The sequence below is a fragment of the Dermochelys coriacea genome, chromosome 3, assembly GCF_009764565.3.
Source record: "Dermochelys coriacea isolate rDerCor1 chromosome 3, rDerCor1.pri.v4, whole genome shotgun sequence".
NCBI lineage: Eukaryota > Metazoa > Chordata > Testudines > Dermochelyidae > Dermochelys > Dermochelys coriacea.
This window is the reverse complement of record NC_050070.1, coordinates 166,590,566-166,613,691: the sequence shown is the minus strand read 5'-3', so window position 1 is coordinate 166,613,691 and position 23,126 is coordinate 166,590,566. Positions and strand designations below refer to the sequence as shown.

The 23,126-nt window shown below is 40.4% G+C and overlaps 1 protein-coding gene across 1 annotated transcript in view; it reads right to left on the bottom strand.

Annotated features, from left to right (window-relative positions):
- USH2A (usherin) overlaps positions 1-23,126 on the bottom strand; it is a 590,403-nt gene that overhangs the window by 103,799 nt on the left and 463,478 nt on the right. Inside the window, 5 exon segments of the mRNA XM_038396580.2 lie at positions 10,678-10,876; positions 12,851-13,005; positions 14,393-14,590; positions 14,982-15,192; positions 17,360-17,583. Of these exon segments, the coding sequence (XP_038252508.1) occupies positions 10,678-10,876; positions 12,851-13,005; positions 14,393-14,590; positions 14,982-15,192; positions 17,360-17,583 (987 nt within the window).

Below are 23,126 nucleotides of genomic sequence, written 5' to 3'. Positions count from 1 at the left end.
AGGCAATTAAAAACTTGGCCCTAAGTCTGCATAAATAGTGAAATTAGTGAAATAGTACAAATTTGGATGTAAGCAATGTCATATTAATTTAAGAAGTGTGGCAAAACCACTTAGAGTTAGTCCTGGGTGATCTTCATAAAGTTTGGAGGTTCCATATAGATAAGTACCAGAACATTTGAATGCTTAGCTTAAGAGTTTTGCTCCTGCATCTCACTTGCACTAGTGTAGATCTGGAGTAACTCCACTGAAATACATAGGGGTAACATAAGTGTCAAACTGGTGAAAGTGGGGGAAGAATTGTCCCCACAAGTCTGAATTATTGCCTTGGAAATCTCTTATGCACAAGGTGTGAAATCCTGGCCCCACTGAAGTAATGGGATTTCACCCAAACTCGTTTAAGATATTTTTGGTATTTCCCACTTCCACTCTGATAATACATATCCATCCAGACACTGTGAGTCTCACGCCCGAGTTGTGTGAGTTTTCAGTTACCTCATGAAACCTCATGGAGTGGAGCCCAGGACTGGGAGCAGGAGCCTATGAACCTCCATCATGCCGGAGGGAAGAGGCTCTGCCCTTATGTGACCCAGCCCTGGTTACCTCCTCCCCATTGATGGAAGTGTGCCCTGCCCACAGCTTTGGGGCAGGTAGGGCAGGACCCATCATGTTAGTCATCACAAACTTTACATTGCAACTTTGTCAACTTCAGATGTCTGCAGACCACAAGACCAGCCTGCACTCCTGTCCTGGGTTCTAGCCAGAACCAGGAAGTGTCAAAGGTTCAAAATAAAACAGAGAAAATGACTAAATTCCAAGGATAACTGTGACACTATCACTGGCTTCTTCAACATTGCAAGACAAGGCACTTCCCCTCCAGATCCTGGAATAGAACCCAGGATTTCTGAGTTTCACCATTCCTCCGATGGCAGCAAATATCTTTGAAAGCCACTGACAAAGTAAGCACCTCACCCTCCTGTAGTGCTGATCCACATAGATGAGGACAATTTACTACTGCTATCAGTACTCCATTGGCACAAAGATCTAAAGGTTTCAAACCTGTCTATGAACCATATTGGTGTCAACAGAACACTATAGGACAGATTTTTTTTTCCAGTTTGTGTTTTTAAAAACGTAGGAAATTATACATAAAAGCTATGCTGGAAGAATATTAAGGTTTCAAAATCAAACTCTCAAAAGTTAGGAACTCCCAGAATTAAGTTTGCCTGTGCATCCTGAATTCGGCTCCTTTGCATGTATGCGCGATGATACAGTCTTTTATTATATTCTATTTTTAACACATGACATCTGGCTCATTCAGTGCACCTGCTCTGGGGATGAATCATGGCTATGTAGTAAAGGAGGCTGTTATCTATTGGACCCTGACCTAATTTGTTGCAGAAATTGGCTGGTGTATAGTGAAGCAGTCAGGGGACTGCAAGAGAAAAGGAGGGTCTCATGGTTAAGACAGTTGAATGTTGCCCTTGAGAATTGGATTTTTATCCCTGGATCTGCCACAGAGTTCCTGTGTGATGCTGGGCAACTCATTTAAACCAAACTTTTCAGAGGCTGTCACTAATCGTGTGACATTCCTCATTTTCTGGATGCCCAACCAGAGACATTGGGGTCTGATTTACAGAGGGTTGAACACACACAACTGCAAATGAAGACAATGGGAGCTGGTGCATAATGTATTAAGTACTATATAATGCTAAGTACTCTCATCTCAAATTCAGCACACAAAATTAGTGCATACTTCTGATCTTAATCTCTTTGTGCTCAGTTCCACATTTGTAAAATGGGAATAATTCCCCCACTCTTTTCATAGGGGCGTTATGAAGATAAATTAATTAATTTTTCTGAATTCCTCAGATATTACTGTGATGAGCATCATAAGGAAACCAATAATTCTACCTTCAGAGCAGGAATTGAATGGCATGAAGTAAAAAAGGCATGGGGCTACACATTCCAATGAGGATAAAAAATATTGACTAGCTTCTCATTAATTGAGCACCTGCCATTCTTAATGAGAAGAGATCCTACGGAAAAAAATAGTATGTGATCATATAATTAAAGACTGTATAATGCATATGCACAAGGGCTACACAGGCAACCTTAATTCAGGCATTTCCTACTTTTGAGTGCTTGACATTGCAACTTTAATATTGTTCTTTAAAGATTCATGTGAGAGCGTGTACATGTAATTGTAATTATTTTTAAAAATACACTCCCACAACAAGAAAAAAACATTAGGATAACAGTCTTTGTTCAAAACCAGTTAGGCCATATTTTCACAGTTAAAAGGAATGGTTTGTACATACAGAGCAGTAATAAGCAACAGGCAGCTAGAGAGGTAAAATAATGAATGGAAGACACAAAAGCTGCTCACAAACAGAACAGGATGTGAAGAAAAGAAAATAAAGAGATGACTCAGGGGGACAGCCCTGAATGTAACCTAATCATGAACTGGAAGAGAAGAAAAATCATCCAAACACTCAGGATAAAAGTAAGAGGGGAGGAAATGACAGTTGCAGACTAGACAGAAGCAAAGGCATGGAGGAAAGCCAATAATTTAACATTTCAGGCTAAGAAAGATTACTGTGGCAACAAATTACTTGAATTCCCCATAAGGGAGTCATGTTCACTTTTAAGGGAAACACGCATAATAAAGCAATACTCATTTACAGCTACACTTTAAAGAGAAAAATGGGCATTAAAAAGAGCGCATGGTTTCACTAAATTTATTGGAAAAATTCTGGTGCCTGGAACTTCTAGTCATACATGTAGTTGATTTTAGATAGATTATAAGTTCTTTGCTATAAGGACCTTGTGCATGTTTTGGAGAGCCCTGTACAAATCTATGCATGTGATTAATTATAAATGACAACAAACATAATATGATAATTGTGAAATGCAAACAATACTTTGCTTTTAAAAATTTTCACCTGTGGATATGACTTCAAGGAGACATTTCCCTTGGAGTTTGATTCTGAAATTGTTACTTTGAGGTGATCAGTCACTGGACTACTGTATCATCCACTGTTTTTCCAAGTGGTTGCCAAACAGCTCCTAAAGAATGTATTATCCTATCAATCAGTCAATCATTTCCAACACTATTTGTCTCTGCTTGTGGTCCTGGCTGCAGCCGGGTCAGCAATTAGCTCCAGTGCTGACAGTCCTGGGCCACCACATGAATTTCACTCAGGAGGACGTCAAGTTGCTGATAGTTTTTATTTATGAAAAAAAATGTTGCTAATGAGTCACCACTGCCTGGAGATAGGGTTGTCCAATGGCAGCACTACTGAATCACACACATCTTTCCACTACCCTTAAGTACAGAGAGAGAGAGAGAGAGAGAGAGAGAGAGAGAGAGTGTGCATGTGTATGTGTGTAGAATAATTTCAAACCACTCTATCACAAAATACGCTGGAGTCTTATTTCATTTATGAAACTGCCTGTCAGTGACTCTTACTTAAATCTGATCACTCACAGAAACTCTTGATGAAGTCTGTGACTTTGGATAAGATTTTTAGTCAAATATAAAAATAGAGTTAAGAAGAATCATTGTCACACCTGCTGCTGCTGAAGAGGGCACTCTAAGCTTTCTTTTACAGCAATGCCACTAATTATTTTAGTCAATCCTTCCCCCCTACCGCAGAGCATTTGCAGGCCCATTTGTAAAGCAGTAGTAACACAAAGTGAAACAATGCCATAACTGTCATCCAAATTGTTCTGTACAGGGTAGTGGAAGTGTTCAGTAATAAATGATATAAAAAGGTCCTTTATTGACAAGCTGCCATGTGCTGTTTGCATTAGAGAATATGAGAAGATGATGGCTGCTGCCCCTAGGTCCCAGTGGCATTCAACTCAGTGAGATAGCAGAAAATGCTTCAGTTTACTTAAAGCATTGATAACACCTCTAAATAATTAACTGAGGACTTCCTGTCTTCAATTACTTAATGCTTTTTTTAACATCTTGAGAGGATTATAAGTAATTTATGGATTTCACATGATGAACACATTCACCACTATTCCCACAAAGCATTTATGGGATCATGTTTCCAAAGCTTTGATGTAATTAAAAATAAGCAGCAAGACAAAGATGCAGTGGCAAGGTGCTAGCCTATTCATCTGTTATTTGTAAGGCCCTAGATTCAAAGTCTCAGAGAAGACTAATGCTACAGCTTCATTAATGTTCAACTGTTTCTTTAAGAACACCAGAGGTTTTGAAAAAAGATGAGAAAAATCAAACCATACATCCATGGGGGTTGAGACAACACTTAGTTCAAACATTTGAGATTACATGTGAAATAAGATTGATTGTTTTAGTTTATTGAATGAATTTACAAAGTAATTATCCACATTGCAAAACCACGGTCATGAATTCAACACTGTGACCAAAGGAAGTCCCCCTCTAAGCTAGCAGAAGACTTGATTCTTACTGACAGAAGTAATGATCACCCATTTCTCTGCTGGCTTAGTATGGCAACGTGGACAGTGGCTTATTGAGAGAGCCACACTAAAGAAAAATAGATCATTGTTTATGAGGAGATAACTTCAGCTATTCTCCCTAGCAATTGTGCCATGAAAAATTGTATTGTTTGCATGAGGAACAAAATTTCAACCTCTCTGGAGGCAGAGCTATTTCTTAGGTGGGAGGAGAGGGCACATGTGAGGTATTTTCCCCTTGAGTTTCAGCCAGAGATGTTGCGCAAATTATCAGCAACTCCTTCTGTAGGGCAGGTTGCCAGCCTCTCTCAAAGAAGTAGTTCTTAGGCAATTGTTCAAGATGCCATCTCTGTACGCTTAGAATCTTCTAATTATCCCCAAGCTCTAATCTCCCTTTATTAGGGAATATGAAAAGAAAATGGAGGCAAAGCAACTCTGGCACTACCTGGAATACTCAGATTTCCTAATACCCAGTCACTTCAATTTTAGATCTGGGTCTGGTATGGAGACTGCTCTGGTCTCAGGGGTTGCTCGTGTCTTCTTGACAATGGACAAAAACCAAGATGGTTCCACCAAATGCCTTTGCTACTGCTGACCTAAGTTCCCTGTAAGCTGCACGGCCACACAGCAGCCTATTTAGAGTCACACAGGTGCTTAGGGAACCCGCCCGGGGACCTGCCGTGGCCGGGGGAGGGGCATCACTCCCCTAGCCCAGCCCCCAACCTGCCATGGGAGGGGCACCCCTCCCACAGCACCAACTCACCCTGTGGCCCGGACCTGCCGCAGCTGGAGAGGCCCGGACCCAGCCCCGGCTGGATAGGGCCCAGGCATGGCGGAGCGGCACGGACCCAGCCGTGGCCAGATCAGGCCCAGGCAGCCCTCCCAAAGCCCGGACTTGCTGGGGCTGGGAAAGGGGTGCCTATCCTGCTGCAATCCCAGCGCTCCCACAGTGGGGACAAGCACCTCTCTCCAAAAGCCCAAATGTTGCTGCCGGGAGAGAGCGCTGTGGGGAGTCCTCTCTCCCTGCACACTCCTGCACACTCCTGCACCCCAAACCCCTCATCCCTGGCCCACCCCAGAGCCCTCACCCCCTGCACCCAATCCTCTGCCCCAGCCCTGAGCCCCTCATCCCTGACCCCACCCCAGAGCCCACACCCCCAGCCGGAGCCCTCACACCCCTGCACCCCAACCCTCTGTGCCAGCCCTGAGCCCCACCCCCACCACATAAATTTTGTTATGTGCATCAACATGAAGATGATGTGTCACATGTCACCTCCATATTGGAGCACATAACAAAATTCATTCCGCACATGGGTGGGAAAAATTAGAGGGAACACAGCTGCTGGCCACAGGGTTCTGTTTCTGTCCCTTTCTTCTTTGATATGTACAGAGGCCTTTAGGAATTTTACGGAGGTAGTATAGGCTGCCGTGCCTCCAATACACAGATGACATTAAGTTCTTTATTTCACAAGATCCAGATGGTGCAGTTTCCCTGCTTACCCAGTGCCTAACCAGTATTGGGGCTTTGATGTGGGACAGCAGATGGAGACCTAGTCCGAGGCTGAGATAATGCTGATAGGCTAGGAAAAAAACAATCGGAAGTGGTGGCAGAGTTTGTCCATCTTTTGTTACTCTGGTTAGAAACTGGGGATACTATCTCCATGCAGTTTAGTTAGTTCCCTAAATAAATATGGATTTATATGCCTCAACTTGGATAATTGGGCCTACAACTTTACCCTAATTGTGAGCTCAACTGGTAAAAAGTGAGTGACAGTTCATAAGATGTCACAGTAACCTAGAACAACAAAGTTGATGGGAAAAGGTGAAAAAGTGAGACAAAGACTGAATTAGTAAAAAAAAAAAAATATAGGCCTACTGATATAATTCAAGGACAGTGTTAAGATTATCCCTGATAAATAAGAAAAAAGGGTAGAACTGAAAATCAGCAAACCAAAATAAAAGTGTTGGAAATTAGGCCAAAACAACAAGGGGATTGGCTATTCCACCCATCACAGTCCTAACAAAAGAACTTTGTTGGGGAGAAAGCTGGCTATTGAAATTATGGCTGACCGAAAGATGAAAGAGAAGGGGAAGGAGCAAGTTGCACCATCTGCTACCCCCACTGTATTCTGGTATCCCGGGCTTTCTTCCTCCTGATCTTGAGAGATGTCCTGAATAGGTCAGGGCAGAGAGAAGAAGCCAGATGACAATACCACCTCTACTGGCTCAAGCTGAATGCCAAATACCACCTGCAGTGTGAGACTGTGTGTGCGCAAATACCTCTGTGTCTGAGAAGAACTGCCCTCTGCTCCCCTTCTGTATTCTTTTCCTTCCCCACCTTATTTCTTCTCTTTCCTCTCTCTCTCTCCTTTTGCCTTCTGTTTAATAAGAGTCTGGCTTAGCCAGCCAAAGCTGTATATTTTACAATCCTACTGTAAACCTGGAACCACAGAGGCAGATAAAAGCAAGGCCCTAAACAGCCTGATACTGGTACAAGTTTGCCAGGCCTTGGAGTAGCCCATAATACCATGTGCCATGCCTGTGTTTCTCCAGCAATCAGATTGCAAGTGAAAGTCAATGCCAAACACAGAAACTGCATTTTCTATCTTTGACAGGTTTCAGAGTAGCAGCCGTGTTAGTCTGTATTTGCAAGAAGAAAAGGAGTACTTGTGGCACCTTAGAGACTAACAAATTTATTAGAGCATAAGCTTTCATGAGCTACAGCTCACTTCATCGGATGCATTTTGCATTTTGCAAAATGCATCCGATGAAGTGAGCTGTAGCTCACGAAAGCTTATGCTCTAATAAATTTGTTAGTCTCTAAGGTGCCACAAGTACTCCTTTTCTTTTTTCTATCTTTGCTGTTCTTTTCCCTCCCCTCTTATGTGTTTGTGTCTTGTTTTGTCTTCTAGGAAATGGAATCAGATTTTAACAAGAACAGCAGCACCTCCAGCCCATTTTAACTAACTTTTTCTCTTTTCCCCAAAAAGGATATCTAAGAGACTGTAAAACAGGGTTTTTTTAATTTGTAAAGGCTCTCTACAGACAAAGGAGAAAGGAACAAGAGATGTTGTTAAAATTGCCTTATTTAATACTTTACATTTCAAATGCCTTAACTCAGTGGCCCCCAACCTTTCTGTTGCTATAGCACATTCATGTTTCCAGAAAAGTGTGGCGGGTGCCGGACAACCAGCCGCCGAAATGCAGCATCATCAAGAAGCGTTGCTGCCGAGAAGTGGCGTCATCAAGATGCATTGCTGCTGAAATGCCGCCGAGAAGTGGCAGCATTTCACTGGCGACGCTTCTTGGGGTTGCCGCTTCTGGGCGGCATTTCGGGGGCTGGTTGTCCGGTGGCCACGCTCCTCAGTGGTGGGTTGTCCGGCGGAAGCGCTCCTTTGTCAGTAGGCGAGTGCACATAAATGCCCCAGTGGGCGCCATGGCGCCCGCAGGCACCGCCTTGGGGACCACTGCCCTGTTTTTCCTTCTTTTCTGTATCTTTAATAAACGCTTAAAACAGTGTGCTTAAAATGGTGTTAAGCAGGCTGTTGTTTCTGTATACCAAACCCTGGACCTTCTTTAAAACCATTTAATGTTGGACAGATTCAGGGTCATGTTAACACTTTTGATTCTTTGGGCCCTTATATTTCATCTAAATTAATACAGGAGCGCTGATGTTTTTTTGTGCAGGTAGTGTTATACATCCATACTCCTACACGTCCATACAAAACACAGTCACATATAATATAATATATACTAGGGGTTAGCTTGAAGCAAAATTCCAAATCCCCAATCTTTGTGTGAAATCTAAAATCCAGATCTGGAATTTCATGACAAGTCCCATCACTAATTCTTACAGAGATAGAGAAACACAATGGACGAGCTCCTTGGCCCTCACTAAGAACCTGCTCCAGCAACACAAAACTGCAGTTCAAGCTGCCACAGGTAGCCAAGTATTTCCTCAGCATAGGGGAATCCATGGATGGTGACAGATGACATAGCTGCAGTATTCTGCAGATCCTCTGGGTGGTATAACATGGGACAGCTCTTAGGCTGACAGTCACCTTTTCTTTTCCTCCTCCCGTCGCAAGCTGGCCGCATATGAGTTTGGCACAGCTCAGGATTGAGCCCACCATGTTTCATTGATAAAGCAATATTTTTTTTCCAAGTGAACTTTGTTACAAACTTGCAGCAGCAATTTGTGTGGGGATTTTATTTTTATGGTGATTTAAAATCTATACTACTTTTGCAAAATGTACAGCAAGTTGATGTACTAAGTAAGATATGTAATCAGGATGCACTGAATACTGACCGAGTTTTAATACACACGTGGTGTATTTCATATTTGTGCATGATATTGTTGAAGGGGAATCTTGGGTGATCTTTCTCAGCAGGAATGGCAGTGACTGTAACATGAGGACCTTTAGGTTTGCAGCCAAAGTGAGGAGAGAAAAAAAAACTTTTAAATATTTTCTTTAGAAAAATAAAAATGCAGGATGAGCATCTGATCCCAGGGGTCAAACGTTGAAAGCAAACATCCCTGAAAAGTACCATTTTCCTCTTATGCTTCCTGCAAATATTTCTAAGTTGAGTTTTGTTTCATGTTATGACTGAAATGTTACTAAGAGAGTAGTATATGGAGATAATACATCTTCGATATCAATGGCAAATCTTCTATTAAGCCCTCTTCTACAGTAGACGTGCACGAGTGGGAAATTCTTTAGAGTAACATAAGCGATTCTGAATAATATTATTGAGCATCAACAAGTTTCAGAGTAGCAGCCATGTTAGTCTGTATCTGCAAAAAGAACAGGAATACTTGTGGCATCTTAGAGACTAACACATTTATTTGAGCACAAGCTTTTGTGGGCTACAGCCCACTTCATCAGATACATAGAATGGAACATATAATAAGAAGATATATAACCAGATAGTCTCTACGCAAAAGAATAAATGGACACATATCTGACCTCAGGAACCATAACATTCAAAAACCAGTCAGAGAACACTTCAACCTTTCTGGCCACTCAACAACACATTTAAAGGTGGCAATTTGCAACTGAAAAGTTTCAAAAACAGACTCCAAGGAGAAATTGCTGAACTTGAATTAACATGCAAACTAGATACCACTAACTTGGGCTTGAATAGAGACTGGGAGTGGCTGGGTCATTACACGTATTGAAGCTATTTCCCCATGTTAAGTATCCTCACACCTTCTTGTCAATTGTCTAATTGGGCCATCTTGTTTATCACTACAAAAGTTTTTTTTCTCCATTTTTTTTCTCCTGCTAATAGCAGCTCATTTTTTCCCTCCTGATGATAATAGCACATCTTAATTAATTAGCCGCTTACTCCACCTTTTCATGTTCTCTGTATGTATATATATATCTTCTTACTATATTACTATAATATATCTTGTTTCATTCTATGTTTCTGATGAAGTGGGCTGTAGCCAAGGAAAGCTTATGCTCAAAATAAATTTGTTAGTCTCTAAGGTGCCACAAGTACTCCTCTTCTTTTGAGCATCAACAAGGTGCTCTGCTGAGGAAAAAGACAGAGGAAGATACTATTCCTGCTGCCATAAGTCCGATGAAGTGAGCTGTAGCTCACGAAAGCTTATGCTCTAATAAATTTGTTAGTCTCTAAGGTGCCACAAGTACTCCTTTTCTTTTTGCGAATACAGACTAACACGGCTGCTACTCTGAAACCAATCTAAAATCTGTTATTGGCAAAACAGCTCAGATTCACAAAGCACAGTCTGACAGTCCACTCTCAAGCTGAGGCCAAACTGTTTCTAATTTTTGTTATCCTAAACGTCAGGGCCAGATCCTGTTATACTGGTGCAAAACTAGAATAACTCCAGTGACTTCAATGGAGTTATTCTAGATTGACCCGGGAGCAGAATCTGATTGGGGGTATATCAAACCTATGGAATTTATCTGGCCCTCTTCTACCCATTACAAAGCATATGTTCTGAATCAAAATGTATGTGGTTTATTTTAACATTTGGAAATTAGATTCATTCACATTTTAACAACAGAGAACAAACACTGCCTAGAAAAAAAAAGACTGACCAAAATAGCTTAAGGTTTCTAATACCAGCCTAAATCATTTCTGAACTACGTGCAAAACAGGGAACCTAAAAGTTACTGACAAGAGATAGTATCACTATGGAAGGAATGTCTTATATCTAAGAACAGGACATTAGTCTTTCAAAGAGCTGCCCATCCTTACCTGATACAGTATGCTGCATTCTGGCTGTAGTGTCTGTGTATATAAGCCCTTTCCCACTTTGACTGATCTGATACTCTCTGATGATGCCATTTGGTTTCCTGGGTGCTATCCAGCTCAAATGCAATGCTGTTGAGCTCAGAGCTGTGACTGCTGGTGGCTGAACGCTCTCTGGGATTCCTTGGACAGTGACTGCAACTACCTGAAGACATATGAATTAAACAGCAATTTACTGTAATAGTACACTAGATACCACAATCAATGAGAATGTCACTTTTGTTTTAAAACGTTGTTGCTTGGTCTGGCATATCATTACCAAGGGCCTGAAGAACTAGTTAAATCCCCCCCTACACACACACTCCTTTTTACACAATGAAATCTGACCTTGAATGCATTACATAAGCCTATGTCTACAATTTGTCACAGCAGGTTCACAACATCTCAGCTGTAGTGTATAGAACTGGGTGAAATAGCAAAATCTGATGGCAGACTGTCTTGCTAGAGAACTCGATAACTGTCTTCCATATGGTTTGCCAATGTCTTTGCATTTTAAAAGCCTGATTTCATATTTTTAAGCACCAATAAATATAGAGCTAGACTTCTTTGAATTCAGTATAATCCGATCTTTATCAGTTCATAGCTTTTTTGAATCTTTTCTAATGAACTCAAGAAGAAATATGAAGCTTGGATAATTTAGAATTCACTAAGATCTTTCTCAAAACTGAATATATATAGGCCAGTTCTCATCTCCCTTACATCAGTTTTACACTGGTCTAACTTCACTGACTTCGATGGTGCTATTTCTGATTTACTCTGATTTGAGAGGAGAATCAGATCCTATGCTCTTAGAGAATCATGTCTTTTTATTAGTACCACTATACGTGAGTTTTATTATGCTGTAAGCATATACATGCCTTCTGTAATACACTGACTTAATGTAAGTGAGGGTGTCACCCTCTAGTGGCTAGCATCAATGCCTATAACAGCTGGATACTTAGTCATAACGGACCTGAAGAGCTCTGTGTAAACTTGAAAGCTTCTCTCTCTCACCAACAGAAGATAGTCCAATAAAAGATAGTACCTCACCCACCTTTTCTCTCTGGGACTATTTTCTTGTACTTTTGGATTGAGATTTGCAAAGCTACCTAGGGGGTTTGGATTCCGAATTTGCCTAGGTTTGTTTAAAAAACTCAGTCTTGATTTTGAAGGTCCCAGGCTCAATTCCCACTGATGACTTTACTGGTTACACATGGTTGTGATTTTTTTTATACTTACAAAACATAGCAACAATCACAATTCCACATCTCTGCCCAGAGACCCTATATTGTAACATAGACAAAACTCAAAAAAGGGAAGCTTGGATGTCATTGGCAAGGAAGATTTCATTGAACAAATGTGCTTTTTAAGTTATTTGCAGGGGGAGAAAAAGGCACTTTGTAGAATAGAAGCTGGAAGTTGTTACACAGCAATGGGGCAACGTGAGAGATGTTGTTACATGATAATGGGGCAGCTTGAGCGATGGTGTGAAACAGAGTGGTAAAAGGAGCAGTAACAAATCGAAAGAGAGAGAGAGTTAAAAATAAGAGGTGATGTAGGCAGGCTGTGCAGGCATTGAAGGTGAGAATGAAGAGCCTGAATCTAATGCAGGAGCAGGAAGCCAGTGAAGGGATCTGATGAGAAGTGATGCAGTTGGAGCAGTATGAGAGGAAGAGGATGTTGGCTGTAATCCACAGGCTAGAGATGGGAGAGAGGAGCTATGGGGAGACCAGAGAAAATGAGGTTATAGTAATCCTGGTGAGAAACAACAAAGATATGAATGGATTTAGTCTGTTTGGAAATAAAGCATGTCTTCAACACTTTCTTCTAGGTTTGGCCAAGGATGAAGCTCCTTGTTTATTTTAAATCTTTCCATATCATATAATTTCAGATTTACAAAGACTGAGGTACAGTTTAGTGCCTGGGTCTGCTTATGCCAAAAATCAACAATTTGTAATTTAATACAATCACGTTAAGGTGCTAAATTCAAACAAGTCACTTGGTTACTGATGTTTCCCACCCATTCAACCCACAATCTTAATTAAATTCTTTGAAAAAATGCCTTTCCAGTGGCATTTGTATGATACCTCCTCAGCTATTAAAATTCTACTACCACTCCTATGAAGACCAAATCACCCACCTTGCTACTGTCTGTGCAACCAGCAACAGTACAGGCTCTCAGCTGATATGAATATTCTTGGTATGGCTGGATACCACCTGTGTCTGTGAAGCTCAGTTCTCTTCCTCTAAAACGCTCAATCCCATTTCGGAGAACAATATAGTGAATGATAAGACCTTATCATAAAGAGAAAGTTTTCTGTTTTTGTTAGCTGAACTACACTGGATCATAGCATTTTACACCGAAAATATGACAGTGAACCTGGTAGGACACCACCCTTATCAATCAATCATTTAACTTAAGAGACTGTTCAAAATAACTCCAAGTCTATTGATTATTATTCTGCTGTGTCTTTTTAAAAACCCACCCCTATTGACGCAAGAGATTGTTTAAATCTTTTGAGTGGTCACTTTAATTACTAGATCTGGTCAAAATGTTCTGAATGCTTGAAATATCAACATAAAATTTCCATCAAAAATTAATTCTGAAAACAATCTTTCATAAAATATTTTTGATTTTATATAAAACTGTCACAATTTTTCAACCAGCTCTGTTAATTAATTATAATTATAGCTGTTCCCCAAAGACTGCTGTGTGCTTTACAGATAGATAGGACCCTAACAAATTCACAGTCCATTTTGATCAATTTTGTGGCCAGAGGGTTTTAATTTTGGTCAATTTTATGTTTTCAGATGTTTACATCTGAAATTTCACCATGATGTAAGCGGGTCCCTTTTCCGGAAGTGGGGACTCACAGCTAGGAGCCCCCCAGCTGGGGTGCTTCCAACAGCAGGGGGAGATCACAAGCCTTCTCCAGCTGCAGGAACTTTCAGGATTGCTGCCTATCACCAGAGCTTCCTGCAGAAGGGGGAGGCCTGATCTCCCCTCCTCTGAGAGCTGCCATGCAAGGGAAGGACAGGCCCTGTCCCTGCAGGGACTCACAGCTAGGAGTCCCATGGCTAGGGTGCTTTCAGCAGCAGGGGGAAATTGGACCCACATCAACAAGCCTCCTCCAGCTGCAGGAACCTTCAGGTCTGGCCCCCAGCACCGGAGCTTCCTATAGCGGGGGAGCACTCGGAGGTGGGTCTGATCTCCCCCTGAGAGCGGCCATGCAGGGGAAGGACCAATCCTGTCCCTCCCCAGCCTGGTGGGGACTGCAGTTAGAAGCCCCCCTCAGCTGAGGCACTCCCAGCAGCACATTTCATGGGGAAGGGCTTATTTCATGGTCTGTGACATGTTTTTCATGGCTGTGAAATTGGTAGGGCCCTACATATAGATAATAAACCAGGTCTCTTCCTGATGATCTTATCATCTAACTTTATTTGTGATGAATGAGGATAACAAACAGACAAACCAGGGTGAAGGTCTGAGGAAGAACAAGTGTGAAAATATCAGTGCCACATTTATTCAGTATAGGCATGAGTATATAAATTTTGCTGACAGTTAACTTGATAATATACTTAAGACAGGTTTCAGTGTAATTGCAACAGAACAGTTGGTCTAATACATTTAACTAATGTCATATTGAATAGCAGAGCATACAGTTTGTGCTTTTAAGAATACCATTTGGTTGAAGAGGTTCTTTCCAATTCAGATGTATTATGTCTTCCCGATTTTCTGCTTTGGTCCATTTCAGTGCTCTTACACCCTGAGGCACATCTTGCTTAGTGCTAGCCCTGCCAATTTCGCTGAAACCTCTTCCATAGCTGTTCCACGCAGCTACTCTGTATTCATATGTAACATAGGGCTCTAGATTCAGGTCTAAAAAGAGAAAATTAGACACTAGTCATCTCAATTTTTTATTAAAATACACAAGAAGAAATGTTACATGTCTATATCTATATGCTTAAAGACAGGCACATGTTTCAGTATTTTCCTCAGTCAGGAACTAAATAAGGACCAGTTCTGCTCCCACTGAAGGCAATGGCAAAGCTTTCATTGACTTCAGTGAGAGCAGGATTGAGCCATAAGCGTTCAGTTACCTTCTAACTAACGATCAGTTTCACAAGCCTAAATTACTACCAAAGTCCTGGCAGACAGATTACTTTATAAAGCAAACTTCTTCACTATAACAACAGAACAGCTGATGGTGCCCAGTGCAGAACCCGTCATTTCAGAGTGATTTAAAAACCAAGGTCCCATTTCCTGTTACCTGTAAATGAATATCTATTTGGGCCTCCACCGTAGACAGTCTCTTCTGCAGTTGGACATACACCATCATTTGCCTCCTCTTCTGTAGCATTCTGAGAGCTTTTAACCCAAGCACAGATGTGGACACTTGGGTTAAAGTCACATCTTCCACAATATGCTGTTGCTTTCATGGATACAGGGCACAAGGTGCTAGCTTTGCATTCTTCTTTTATCTAAGGAATGAACACTGTTTTAAATCAAGAGATATAAAGAAGCTTAGTCCTACCTTCCTTACTTCCCAAAAAGAGATTTGACAATGAAAATGTCACCATTTCAATGCCCTTTTGAACAAGTATCTAATGTCTAAATTGTTTCAGTTTTGTAGGATTAAAAAATTGACCTATATTAACTTTGCAATTTTTTTAATCAGAACCATTACTGACCATTTTGTCAATGTTTCTGGTATTTTCAATAAAAGTTTTGATAAAAAATTCTATACATTTTTATTGCCAACATTTTGTGAAATATAAAAAAAAATGTGAAATTTCTCCTTTCCAAAAAGGACTTTTTCACAAATAAAATTTTGGTTTAAAAACCTTCAACCAGCTCTCACAGTGTATGAAGAAAATATTGAAATTGTATCTTCAGCTAAATTGTGTATTTTAAAAACCACTGGGTTTTAGAACAGCCCTATGGTCTCAATCCTGCAAGATCCTGAGTACTCCTGTAAGAGGCTGGTTGGAGTTGAAGGACTGAGCATTATGAATCTGTAAGGATCAATGCCCTGGGTTTTGTTGCTTTTTAGGGATCCTGCCTGCACAGAGTGCTTTATAGAACTGGGATAGATGTTTTCTCCGGATATCTGTTTCATTATTTTGCTAGGGATTGAAGTAATACCTATGGATCATCAATTGTTAGGATCACTCTTTGTCCCTTTGCTTTCCTCCAGTTTTCTGGCACTCCCCCAGTTTGCATGATTTTTCATTATTAGTTATTAAAAATTCAGTTAGGTCAATAGCTAATTTTCTTATTTCTGTCACCCCTATCCCAGAAGCAGATCTCCAGGGGTGAGGACTCTATGCGGCATGACATCTAGTCCAGCTGATTTATATATTTTTACACTTTCTAAGTAGTTCTCCGTCCGTTATTTTTAGAAGTTATTCCAACTATTTTTCTACACATTTTCTTGTTAAAAACAGTTGTAAATGGATTTCAGTATCGCTGCCATTTTTGAGTGATCATTTAATTTCATTCCCCCCCCGCCTTCATTTAACATTCTATTAGATGGAAGCCTTTTCATATTTCTATTCATGTCACTGGGGAGGGAGTGTGAGCTAGTGGTTACAGCTAGGGATTGCGAGTCAGGATGCCAAGGTTCTATTCTGAGCTTATACTGACTTATAGTGTGACCTTGCACAAGTCATATGTGGTCACATTTTCAAAGATGGCCAGTGATTCTTGGTACCTTAATTTTTGGGATACCCTTACTGAAACACCAAGGGCCTGATTTTTAGCAGTGTTGAGCACAAGCATTATGAGTGCTCAGCACCTCTGAAAGTTAGGCTCAAAGTGTTTGATGTCCATACCCCAAATCACTGACCATTCTTGAAAAATGTCGTAATTAATTTATCTGAGCTTTATTCAGTTTACACTTCTGTGAAATAGAATTACAAATATCTGCCTTAAAAAGGGTTGCATGGCTTAATTAATTAATTTTGATTAAATGCTTTGAGAATCCTCAGATGAAAAGTATAAAATAAATATCATCATCATTACATCATTGTTCTGCAACATATCCTAATTCCACTGAAGTCAATGCCAAAGTTCCCATTGAGTTCAATAGGGCCCGATTTAGTCCATGAAAAACATATCAGCATTGTGCTGTGTGTAAAGTTTGCTGATTTGGTACAGAATCATATTCAACATCTGCATGGTATTCGCTATAGCAAAATAATATTGCTACTCAAAAATTATTACTCAGAACCAATGAACAAGAACCCTGTCTAAACTGGGATGTATAGGGATATTTCCAAAATAAATCTTTAGTCACTTCAGCTTCTATTCCCACTGAAGTAGAGCCAATAAGGATCAACAATGGTCACACAACTCAAACTTGTTATTCATGCCAACCCTGTTGGCATGCCAACTTTTAGCCCCTATACTAATCTGAAGTGCTGGGCAACACTTCACAAGAAGCAGCTAATCATTATTAATTCCTTTAGAATTCATTGCAATAACATCAATCATGGTGAACTCATTCGGTATTAATATGGATGTAATGTGAAAATGAATAATGCACACAGGAGTTTTTATATTCCTATTTTAGAAAAATAGTTATGAACAATGTATTTCTCTGTCCATTGTCAAATCAGAGCCACTGAGAGGTTTTCTATCAATTACCTTCATCATCATTCCAGCTGAAATCTTGTCAGAGCAAACATATTTCAAAGGATTATATCCAACTCCATTACAGCATTCCTCGCTCTTCGGAATAAGTTCAGTCTCACAGCATTTTCCTGGCACTGGGTCATTCTTTTTAGCATGTGCTTTAGACTCACCACTGGAAGCTGAACAACATATGATATCTGACATATTCCCATATTCCTGCCCACAACAGTACATCCCTGCAACAATAAAACATTATATATTAAAATGAAACATGGCGGGAGGGGAGAGAGAAAGGAAAATAACTGAGAATAGTATACAGTTGAGCATAAAAATGTCACACTGAGGCAGCTGCTGGAATGGTGCAAAGAGAAAAAAAATTGAGATTCAGGTCTGAATGTGAGGTGACTGAACTGAGAGTCCTTATTCCCAGATGAACCTGAAAACAATTAACAAATGGAGAAGACAGGGTCCTCTAGAATCTCCTCACTTCTTGCGAGCTGGTATGTGAACTCTGCTATGAAATACTGTATATATGGATGGTACCTTACATGTTAAGTTAAAGACAGACTATCAATGATCAGCTAATCTAGAATGAGGAAATTTAGTGACCTCCTGATGGCATTCTTTTGCTTTTAAGCACAGGTGTACTAAATATGGGCTCATTCATCTTCAAGTGCCCTTTGATCAGGACAGCCAGTTAACTAATCATAGAATCATAGAATCATAGAATATCAGGGTTGGAAGGGACCCCAGAAGGTCATCTAGTCCAACCCCCTGCTCAAAGCAGGACCAAGTCCCAGTTAAATCATCCTAGCCAGGGCTTTGTCAAGCCTGACCTTAAAAACCTCTAAGGAAGGAGATTCTACCACCTCCCTAGGTAACGCATTCCAGTGTTTCACCACCCTCTTAGTGAAAAAGTTTTTCCTAATATCCAATCTAAACCTCCCCCATTGCAACTTGAGACCATTACTCCTCGTTCTGTCATCTGCTACCATTGAGAACAGTCTAGAGCCATCCTCTTTGAAACCCCCTGTCAGGTAGTTGAAAGCAGCTATCAAATCCCCCTCATTCTTCTTTTTTCTGCAGACTAAACAATCCCAGCTCCCTCAGCCTCTCCTCATAAGTCATGTGCTCTAGACCCCTAATCATTTTGTTGCCCTTCGCTGTACTCTTTCCAATTTATCCACATCCTTCTTGTAGTGTGGGGCCCAAAACTGGACACAGTACTCCAGATGAGGCCTCACCAGTGTCGAATAGAGGGGAACGATCACGTCCCTCGATCTGCTCGCTATGCCCCTACTTATACATCCCAAAATGCCATTGGCCTTCTTGGCAACAAGGGCACACTGCTGACTCATATCCAGCTTCTCGTCCACTGTCACCCTAGGTCCTTTTCCGCAGAACTGCTGCCGAGCCATTCGGTCCCTAGTCTGTAGCGGTGCATTGGATTCTTCCATCCTAAGTGTAGGACCCTGCACTTATCCTTATTGAACCTCATTAGATTTCTTTTGGCCCAATCCTCCAATTGTCTAGGTCCTTCTGTATCCTATCCCTCCCCTCCAGCGTATCTACCACTCCTCCCAGTTTAGTATCATCCGCAAATTTGCTGAGAGTGCAATCCACACCATCCTCCAGATCATTTATGAAGATATTGAACAAAACGGGCCCCAGGACCGACCCCTGGGGCACTCCACTTGACACCGGCTGCCAACTAGACATGGAGCCATTGATCACTACTCGTTGAGCCCGACAATCTAGCCAGCTTTCTACCCACCTTATAGTGCATTCATCCGGCCCATACTTCCTTAACTTGCTGACAAGAATGCTGTGGGAGACCGTGTCAAAAGCTTTGCTAAAGTCAAGAAACAATACATCCACTGCTTTCCCTTCATCCACAGAACCAGTAATCTCATCATAAAAGGCGATTAGATTAGTCAGGCATGACCTTCCCTTGGTGAATCCATGCTGACTGTTCCTGATCACTTTCCTCTCCTCTAAGTGCTTCAGGATTGATTCTTTGAGGACCTGCTCCATGATTTTTCCAGGGACTGAGGTGAGGCTGACTGGCCTGTAGTTCCCAGGATCCTCCTTCTTCCCTTTTTTAAAGATGGGCACTACATTAGCCTTTTTCCAGTCATCCGGGACTTCCCCCGTTCGCCACGAGTTTTCAAAGATAATGGCCAAGGGCTCTGCAATCACAGCCGCCAATTCCTTCAGCACTCTCGGATGCAATTCGTCCGGCCCCATGGACTTGTGCACGTCCAGCTTTTCTAAATAGTCCCTAACCACCTCTATCTCTACAGAGGGCTGGCCATCTCTTCCCCATTTTGTGATGCCCAGCACAGCAGTCTGGGAGCTGACCTTGTTAGTGAAAACAGAGGCAAAAAAAGCATTGAGTACATTAGCTTTTTCCACATCCTCTGTCACTAGCTTGCCTCCCTCATTCAGTAAGGGGCCCACACTTTCCTTGGCTTTCTTCTTGTTGCCAACATACCTGAAGAAACCCTTCTTGTTACTCTTGACATCTCTTGCTAGCTGCAGCTCCAGGTGCGATTTGGCCCTCCTGATATCTTTCCTACATGCCCGAGCAATATTTTTATACTCTTCCCTGGTCATATGTCCAACCTTCCACTTCTTGTAAGCTTCTTTTTTATGTTTAAGATCCGCTAGGATTTCACCATTAAGCCAAGCTGGTCGCCTGCCATATTTACTATTCTTGGTTAGATATTAACAAAATGGTTAGATATTAACAAAAATAGCCTGCTAAAGAAAGTTGAGATGCATATTTTGTGCCCCATTATATCGGCTTGTACTATGTATATAACACTAAATGTAAATACTTTCAAGATACCAACAACTATGATTCAATTCTCTCTCTTTTAAAAGTTTAATTTCTACATTGGAATTAATAATCAAATTTTATTTCATTTTCTTTCCCTATTTTTTAATTTCTTTTTAAATGAAATATTTTTGAGTGATGAAAACATAAAAGCCACCCAAAATCAGGGCAAATGTTCATATTTTTCCATGCACAATTACTCATTTGTAAATTATTTGTTTTGATATTGTCCCTTCTCCCCAAAAGGGAATGTGTACATTTTATCTCAGGGAAAGTTCTTATGAAAATCCTTTAAAATTAGGGAGGTACACTAGGAAATGTCATTTCTGACTCAACCATGATGGCATGAATTGTGCCATAATGAAAAACAGGACCACAATGTAAAATGAAAGCTATAGTCAAAATAATTCATATTTGACTTAGTCTCTTCTCCTAATCAGACATTTAAATGCAGCCTTGAGTTCCTTTACTGCCATTTATTGCAGCAATTCTTTTATAACAAGCCATAGACAATGCACACTGCTCTTTAAGGGACTGATCCTGAAAGCACCCACGTGAGATATCCCATTCAAATCACTAGGTGTACTTAAGGAGTAAAGTTATTTGTGTACATTACCTGTTGGTGGTATTGGGACCTTACATAGCAATCAAAATGTGAAAACCAGCCTTCTAAGAGTTGAATACTTTTCTTTTTCCTCTAAATAAATAAATGCAGACATTGACCCAATTCATTACTAATAACCAGCCATCTGATAGCTCTGAGGGACTCTTGACAGGCAAACTAAAATTTTGATAATGAACTGTTTTCATACTGAAAAAACAACAACTCTGCATTCTTTTGCTGAGAACCTCATCTTTGTTTAACTGAATTAATTTTTTTCAGCCAAGATTTCACTCACATAACAAGAAGTGACTCCCTTTCTAGTTTCTTTGGTAAACCATTACTTCTTTAATTATTATCAACCTTGTTCCAGTGTGATAAATTGCTAATTACTTAATACCCTAATCAGCGTTCATTCTTTGCACAGATAAACTGTGACAGCGCCATTAATTTAAATAGTAATTTCACTTAATGGCCAGAACGGCACACCAGATTTTTATGCAGCATTTTCTGAAGACTGCATCCATCACTGCAATATTCTGACATAAAGATGTCTGACGTGCACTAACTCACTTAGGGAGAGCAGATGTTGCAGAGCAGAGTTTGGTAGTAATTCCCATAGTGCATCACTTCAGCATGAATGAGCTGCAAATGCAGAGATAGACAATCTTCTGAAACTGCATTGCATAGCCTTTGACCCCAGCCTAATTTATCACATGTAGCACTTGCCTCTTGAACCTTGACACCGTGAATGTACAATTTTAAATATGCCCCAAGAAAAACAAAATAGGTCCATATAATATTGATGGATTGATTTACTTTCCAACACCTCTTCATACAACTGCTTAAAGATGGAGAATTTCTTTACACTATTTGCTTATTTTACCAAAATACTGATTACTAAATATTTATCTGCAAATCAGCTGGAATGTGTGTGTCATGTTTTATATATGTATGTTTTAGAGGCAGAAAATGCAGTACAGCATTGAGAAAATATATGGGCTGGAAAAGCATTTCTTGCTCATAGTGATTTCTGTCAACAATTATTTCATGTTCATCCCCACAACTGAAAGAATTTACAAACATGGTTGAGTAATGAATGACTAATTTAGTGTAGCTGCAAAACCAATGGTTTCAAGAGGAAGAATGAGAATTAAAAGGCTTAAGCTTCAAAGCCAGAACAGAGGATCAACAAAATAGAGAGCCAGTGTACACTGCAAGCTATTCCAGAAACCCTTGGCTTGAAGGTGGATACTGCAGCTACCGCAGATTGGGAATCACAGCTGTGCAGAATAGCGTATTTTGAGATCCTAGCCTGGGATCATAGGGATAATTTATTAGAGAAAATAGGAGAAATTATGAGGTGGTTTCTGGTCACTCTATGCTTAAGAATCAGCACAAGAAAACGTTGGATGCTTGTATGCAGTTGTGAGGCTAGGGGAGGATATATTGTATACAGTGGCATCATTGCCAGTCTTTGCCAGTAGATGTCTCTATGGTCAACCCTGCTAGTAAAGAGCCAAAATGTGAAAGGGAAAAATGAAATAAGAAATTGAGGGGGAAAATAAGTTCACAGCTATCTGAGATAGAAAGGGCCACTTGCCATGGCAGGATAAAGTCTCCAAAAAACGTTGTACAGAAGCAAACAGTAAATTGATAGCATACAAGACCTTAGCCAAATGTACATTACAAACGCGTGTCCAGATTCTGCAAACATACCTTGATTTCAATAGAATTATTAATGTGTGTAAAGTTAAGTGTAAATATATGCACAAGTGTTTGCAACATTTGTTGACATTGATTTGCTCCGATCATACTTTTCAGAAAAAAAACCTCTCCAATAAAAAAACCCCTCACTTGAAGTTACCTTTTTAAACATAGCATTCATTGGCTAGGTACAAAGCACAGCATCAAAAGCATTTCAGCTCTAGAGCAAGGCCAAGTAGAGAATGGAACTATTATACAAGAAGCAATTCCATTTGCTTAAGATAAGTGTGTTATGTTCTTCTGTGTGAGAATATTTTTTCGTTACAATCATATGCATGATGGGGTGGGAGATAAGTAGATTTTAAGGCTGTCTGGTACATTTTCTTGATGGTTTTGCAAGGCTGAATTGCCACAAGAAATTAAGCACCAAGTGTACTGAGTATGATATATGAAAACATAGCCTATTTTACGTTTAGTTCAACAAAATAAGAATTTTTGAAAACTGAGTAATCATTGAACAAATTTGTCTTTCAAACATATGTGTGTGCCCAGTCTTATGCTGGCTCACAGCAAAATATGTCCTTACAGCAAATCTATGAGTGATGAAAAAGCTACCGATTTTATTCTTTAAT